The following is a 7,428-nucleotide window of genomic DNA, read 5'->3' on the forward strand; positions in this document are numbered from 1 at the left end:
ATGTTTGCCTCAGGCCAAGCACCAGTAAGCCCTATTTTGTGCTCTGCAGTAAACTAATAGTACCTAATAGTAATACTAATTAGTAAACTAATAAGAGAAATATTAGCACAACATGTTATTCATATTATACAAAAGCATTGTTTTTTTTTCATTAAGCAATGTTAATGTTTACTTCAGTAATTGTTCTTATAATCATGGTTGCTGGCTATATTCTGCTATAAACATAACATTAATTATAAATTATATAATATTATAAATATACGAAAGTACAGCAGTAGCTTAGGTAACAGCAAGTGGTTCATAATGCAACAAGTTTTTGCAGAAATAACTTCTGAAGCAAAGTGTTTGTATCATCCTTAGTCTTCTGGACTTTAATTTCTCTGAACAGTTTTCTTTTTTTAAATTTCTGTGCTGTATTTTGATGTATGTATTGCCCCCTGCTGGTTGCTTTTTCTCCTTTTAGCAGTAAAGACCTGTAACAAGGCAGGTCACATGCCATATACCTTCAACACAACTCTGTGTGACATTATACCTTGTGAATAAAGTCTGTTGTTGCTTATAGACTTTCATTAAGGGCACAAACAATTTGTTTTCTGAAGCCTGTAGTGTAAGCATATGCATCAATCGGCAAAATGTGCTGCACATGAGTCACTGTGTGTCAATGTTGTAGTGCCACTCCATGCATTCAGTTATAGACTTGATGTGTGGCAGATACATAAAATGACATAAGAAATATATGTCCTTAGTGTCCCCAAAAGAACTAGTGTTCCTTAGCACTATAGAAATAAAGGATCATTATAACTCTGCTGAATAAAATAAAATTGCAAGTGAGACAGCATAGACCAGCATGTGCTACATATCAGTGTTCTGTATATATGTGCTCACCCTGCAATTTGTTTGGCACATAATCCCAAAAACCCTGTTGCAAATTAGACATGTTTACTTCCATTAACCATAATTTTCACTTTTCATGGCAGATTGAGCAAATGAGGAGTGAACTTTTTCAAGAGAGAGCAACAAAACAAGATCTAGAGTGTGATAAAATATCATTGGAAAGACAGGTAATAATCGGCTGGGGCAAGGCCTTTGCCAGGAGTTGGTAGTGTTTGGGAACTGTGTATTTTGGCAATGACTTGCCATTTGTTTGCCACTGGCAACGAAGTGAATAAAGATTGAAAGAAAAATAAGACACATCCCAAATACAAAGAAAAGTAGTAGTAAAATAATCCAGCCTTACATGCAGTAGACTTTCTGAAGGAACAGAAAAATAGATACCGGCACTCATGGCAATTTCAAACCGGGGACAAGCCCCGTACGTGTTTATTTTAGCGTCACAACGTTTCGGGGGCATTCCCCCTTCGTCAGGTGATATGAAACCCTGACGAAGGGGGAATGCCCCCGAAATGATTGGACGCGAAAATAAACACGTAAGGGGCTTTGAAATTGCCACGAGTGCCGGTATCTATTTTTCTGTTCCTGTCTGTTTGGGGGAAGTGCCGACTTCCCAGGGTCCATGCATCTGATTTAATTATCTCTGAAGGGCTCGGGTGTGCACATGCTTCACTTGCTACAGTAGACTTTCTGAAGTCACTGCTTTTTGATTGCCAACACTTTAGCATTTGAGTTGTGGGCTATCTGTGACAGTTGTACCTGCCTTAGGCATTGTGATTGCCATTTATCGCTAACGGACACTTTGACCACCACTGTTTTTTATTTATAAATGATGGTGGTGAAAATGCCCCTTGTGCCATAGCACTTAAGTATTTAAAGTATTGGGTAAATTTCCCCTCAGAACGAATTTAATACAAAGGCATCACAAAGCTCCAATATCAATGAAGAGAAACTGTGCATTAGGTGTAGATTTACAGTGAGCTACACAAGTATTTGTCCTGTTTTGAATTAAGTATATTGTCATTAAGTTGTGTATTGTTGTGAGACCGCTGTTTTTATTATTTCTAGAACAAAGACCTGAAGAGCAGAATAGTTCATTTTGAAAATTCACACAGATCAAATAAAGAAGGGCTTGTCACACAAATGGAAACGAGAATAGCAGAGCTGGAAGAACGCCTGGAAAATGAAGAAAGGTAAAGTGAGGGTACACATGAGCATGAATAGCAATTGTAGGTTTGCACATGAGAACTTCAGAAATGGTATCATGTAACCGTACCTCAAATATCTTGTTGTAGTAAAGTGAATTATGAAACTGAAAGTGATTGCTTTGACTTAACATTCTTTTAGTATATTAGTTGTTTGTGATCACTCTACTGTGTTCAGCTATCTTTTATATGTTATCTAAACAAAACCCCACCCACTCTATTATGGAGCCTCATGACCTGCTCCAAACTTGCTGTTGGTCAGTATTCTGTGGTCTAATTCTGGGCAGTGTCATTCTGTGGCTACTAAAGCAAATAAAGTTCTGTCTGGCATAAAAAAGGGCATTAACTCAAGGGATGAAAACATAATTATGCCTCTTTATAGGTCCCTGGTAAGGCCTCATCTGGAGTATGCAGTGCAGTTTTGGACTCCAGTCCTTAAGAGGGATATAAATGAGCTGGAGAGAGTACAGAGACGTGCAACTAAACTAGTTAGAGGGACAGAAGACTTAAATTATGAGGGCAGACTGTCAAGGTTGGGGTTGTTTTCTCTGGAAAAAAAGGAGCTTGCGAGGGGACATGATTACACTTTACAAGTACATTAGAGGACATTATAGACAAATAACAAGGGACCTTTTTACCCATAAAGAGGATCACCGTACCAGAGGCCACCCCTTCAGACTAAAAGAATAGAACTTTCATTTGAAGCAACGTAGGTTGTTCTTCACAGTCAGGACAGTGAGGTTGTGGAATGCACTGCCGGGTGATGTTGTGATGGCTGATTCTGTTAATGCCTTTAAGAGTGACTTGGATGATTTCTTGGACAGACATAATATCAAAGGCTATTGTGATACTAAACTCTATAGTTAGTATATGGGTATATAGAATTTATGTGAAAGTATGGAGGGCTGTGTTTATGGATGCTGGGTTTTCATTTGGAGGGGTTGAACTTGATGGACTTTGTCTTTTTTCAACCCTATGTAACGCCCTTTAAAGCTTTGCAGAATAAACAGTATTTCCCTTTTGTAGGACAATAATTCATCTTTCTTTGTTGATTTTTATACCCTGTTTTGTGTATAAAATTTCCAATGAAACAATTTAGATTCCTTTTTGGTGTAAGAGCTTTGTGCTCCCCCTGTACATTATACGAGTCTTGATTCCTGAGCATTCTCTTAATTATCAATCTCATTATCAAGCCTTATAAGTTATAAACAGTGATTAGGTACTTGGCTAGGTCTGGCTATTAATTGGTCAGTACTTGGAATGCAGAGGTAACCACCTGCACTGCAGTATTTGCTGTGGGTTCCCCGCAACTCAGAACTGTTCATAGTATTGTAGTTGTGCGTGCTTTCACAATGGTGTGTTGTCACACTACTATAATGTGGCTGGGGAGCATACTAGTACAGACCTTCAGGGCAGGTCCTTGCAGTGCTGACCTGTTCTGGTGAACTCTTAAGTGTATGTTCTTGCCTCTGCGGAAGGTTATTCTGGGTACAATTAAACTGGCCAAATCTGCCAGTAATTGCTGTAATAGCTATGTTTAAGTACAGTATATCATACAACAATATATAGACAATCTACACCAAACACTATTTATAATGGTTGCAATCAGCAGCCTCACTGATTTTCTCTTTATGTGTAGAGGGGTGTTTATAAGATGCCTATGATTGAAGTGTTGTTAGAACACGAAACACGTGAGGCTATAATCCACACTTGTACTTCAATAAAGGCCTTTTTTACTACTTCTGACTACTTCTGACTGAAGGATTGCTCTTTAAGTGCCTACCCTACGAACAATACGGTGGTGTTTGTAAGGTTGGCAAGGAGAATAATGTGAAGGTTTAATTAATCGCTTTAATGTCTTTGTGTTGTTATTTTGTCACTTTATGTTGTCATGGCTGCACATAGTAGCAGATCACCAGGAATTCTTAACAAAGCTGACCAGTAAATGTATTTAAAACCTGTATGAGGCCACCTTGTTAAGGAAAGAAATCTGTAGGTATTTTCATGGCTGAATAGTCCGTTCCAATAATTGTTTTGCAATTACATTGTTTATTCCTGTGCATTTTACTCGGCAGATAAAGTTTAGAAATCTAACACTGTAGTGGTGTGCTTTACAATACTAGTATCAATGACAATGCTGTCTCCAGTACTTTAAGGGATCTCTTTATAATTATGTCTGAACAGCCATTAGTTGCCAACAGGCATAAATGATTTAGTGAATATATTTTTATGACTCTTCTGAATGTTCAGCGCTTCCGCTGGTAATTGCTTGGAATATTAAAAAGGGTTGTACATTTGATCAGCATTCTGAGTGAAGTGAAAGGAGACAGCTGAACAAGTGCTGGCTCGAATTCCTGCTTAACATTCAACCAATGTTCTTTCCCTCTCTCCTAGGGACCGGGCAAGTCTCCAGCTCAACAACCGCAAGCTGGAACGGAAAGTTAAGGAGTTAATGATGCAAGTGGATGACGAGCACCTTACGCTAACGGATCAAAAAGATCAGGTAGCAATGATTTGGTCCGTTTGATGCATATTTATCCTTCTCTAGAACTTTGCTACATAGTATTTTAATTTGTATATGTGCTCAAGCTGCCCAGACCTTTAAACTAATGCTGTGGATTAATACCTTTATACAGATTTAGTTTCAGAGGTTTTAATTGCCTTGTGTTTGAAATCAAAATATTTAATTTCAGTGGCTCTCCGCCAGTACATCCATCACAGAGAGAATATTAAATCTATTAAGCCCTGCTTGTGTTTCCATTTCCAACCTTTAGTTAAGTTTGAGACTGAAGTCAATGAAGAGGCAAGTTGAAGAAGCTGAAGAGGAAATAGACAGACTAGAGAGCACTAAAAAGAAATTGCAGAGGGATCTAGAAGAGCAAACGGATTTAAATGACCAACTTCAAGCTCAATTTACCGCTGCTAAAAAGGAACTCAGGTGAGAAAGCTGTGAGATTACTGACCATAACTGGTTCTTTTGTATTATTAATGCAGCTTGTTGCTTGTAAAATTAGAAATGTTATATTTGTGTAATATAGTAGACAAAATACAATCTGTAATCCATAGAGCCAGCTTTTAGTTCAAGAGGAGGATCTTTAGACCGAGGAGCATTCTGGAAGTAAAGTGTGACACTTTGGGGCATAATTATCAAAGGTTGAGTTTATCTTATTTAAGGAAAAACTCTAACGTCTAAAGCGTGAACGAATATTACAGGCCCAAAAACTCGAATCAAGTTTGAACCTAATTAGACGGAACTCGAATCAAGTTTTTTCTCTGCAAAAATACTTGAATGTCAGGAAGGCTATTAACTTCTTCAAATGGGTCACTGGACCTCTGCCATTACTTCTACATGAACTCCGAAATCCGAATTTACCTCTGTAATGGCTCTATACATCTGATTGGAATGCACAGGTCATTTCCTTTGCACACTGTTGTGAATCTGCCTGAAAATCTCTTGGTTTCTTGTGCATTATTTATAGTCATCCATGTTAAAGTCCATGAAAGGCCCTGTGTATTTATTAACACAGAGTACTGTAGGCCTACAGTCATTGTCCATGCAGTTAAATTAATTTGCTCTATCATCTATAATCCCAACATAATGTAAAATGCCAGAGATCCACAAAGAGAATGTAACAATAGGTGCAAAGTTAACCATTCTGGAGTCAGAAAGGAACTGTCTTTCATCTGAAGAATAGTGATTATGGAAGTGAGAGTGTTTTATGCACATGTATTTTTATTTTTTCAGTTTCAATAACTATGTAACTTCTCTAAAATAAATTGACATTACACAATGGCAGTTGGGTTGACCGGAAGTTCTACAACAAATCAAGATTCCGAGTAAAGATATACAGTAGATAGTTAATTTCCTTTAAACGGTTTCAGTTTGGCACTGTGCATAGTTTTAGTAGCCCCAGAAAACTGCAAATGAAAAAAAATCTAAACAGAAATCTCACCTATTTATTCCAATAGCAGACGCAAAAGTTCTCCAAGCCGAATGGTTAATGACCTTGAGGATGATGACGATGACCTGAGCACTGATGGGGAGAGCCTTTATGATAGTCCATCTATATATACATTCTCTAGGGATGATGGTATACGAGCCTGAGCTGCATATTATATGTAATTATATGTATTATTGGAAAGGCAGCTGAATTTTCAGTTGCAGTATTCTGATTTTTGTATGTAAATGTTATGCTTGATCTAAAACAATCATTTATACTTTGCCATGCAAATTATTTCACTGAAAACCTTCCAAATTGCTATTATGATTTTAAGTCTATGCGCTACAGTTATTTAATAACTATTACATAGACAGAAAAAAAGATGTATATATTTGTTTTATTGATTCATACACTTCAATTTTGTAAAATCACATTGGTGACTTAATTTCTTACCATTATCAAATAAACTATTTTCTTTCTAATATTACCTCTATTACTGGGCCGCATAAAGTCATGTTTAAAATGGTGCCAACAAAGTGGCAGTGCCAGACGTGGTATAGAAATTCTACAGTTTGTTTTTCTTCGTCTACTTTCTCCAAGAAAATTGCTTGCCCCCCATCCAATGAAGGTAGGTTCCTTCTGGGCAACTACAGATTGGCTGTGATAAGATAGACTTGCAGAACAATGTGTCCAGACAATTGGGACTGTATATAAGAGGACAATGGTTGACCCAGAATGGATAGGAGGATAGGACCCTCTCATCATTGATCAAGCTATAAATGATGACGAGAAGTAGTAAGGCAGTTGGGCCAATATTGGGGGAGGGGCAATAATCCTCCTATTGTGGTGGGTTGAGGAGTATCTGCCTTGATGAAAATGTTCCCTTGGTTGGCCAAATGAGTAGTGGAAAAAGAGTTGCAACTGTGCAGGTCCTTTTCTCTTCCTGCAGTTCTGATTGTTAGGGCAACTGGACAGAAGTAATAGAACAATGGAAAGTTGTGATCCATATGCATGGCCAAACAGTATGTACTTTTGTATGGAAATGAATGTGCTGTTGCCACTATTGTGCATGTGGGTTTTATAGTTAATAACCTGCTGGGGAAGGGTCCATTATAATTGTTAGTGTAGCCAATGATCAGAGTGATCCAAACCATGAAGAAATACAGCAGTTTTATTCACACCCACATTTAAAACCACTGATTTGGAAAGTAGAGACACAGCAGGTGCACCTCCGAAATAACTGTTTTCCTTTGGCACAGTAGCTCCAGCAATGTATGGCAAAGGGAAGCCAGCATTTCATGATAATGTCCCCAGAAATATATGATGGACACAGCGGCCCACATACAGTATATCAAAGTTCTCCAAGTGTTTTATGACTCAGTAGCACCAGA

The 7,428-nt window shown here is 37.9% G+C and overlaps 1 protein-coding gene across 3 annotated transcripts in view; it reads left to right on the forward strand.

Moving 5' to 3' along the window:
* cgnl1.S (cingulin-like 1 S homeolog) overlaps window positions 1–6,600 on the forward strand; it is a 71,007-nt gene extending 64,407 nt beyond the window's left edge. For 2 of the 3 annotated variants that reach the window (XM_018255472.2, XM_041588319.1), the window contains 5 exons: window positions 978–1,061; window positions 1,960–2,084; window positions 4,491–4,599; window positions 4,871–5,034; window positions 6,066–6,600. In XM_018255472.2, coding sequence (XP_018110961.1) covers window positions 978–1,061; window positions 1,960–2,084; window positions 4,491–4,599; window positions 4,871–5,034; window positions 6,066–6,201 — 618 coding nt within the window. In that variant the 3' untranslated portion in view covers window positions 6,202–6,600. The remainder of the gene's footprint in view (window positions 1–977; window positions 1,062–1,959; window positions 2,085–4,490; window positions 4,600–4,870; window positions 5,035–6,065) is intronic. The other variant, XM_018255473.2, reaches the window with a different exon arrangement.
* The last annotated feature ends 828 nt before the right edge of the window (window positions 6,601–7,428 follow it).

This window comes from Xenopus laevis, chromosome 3S (genome assembly GCF_017654675.1).
Source record: "Xenopus laevis strain J_2021 chromosome 3S, Xenopus_laevis_v10.1, whole genome shotgun sequence".
Classification (NCBI taxonomy): Eukaryota; Metazoa; Chordata; class Amphibia; order Anura; family Pipidae; genus Xenopus; species Xenopus laevis.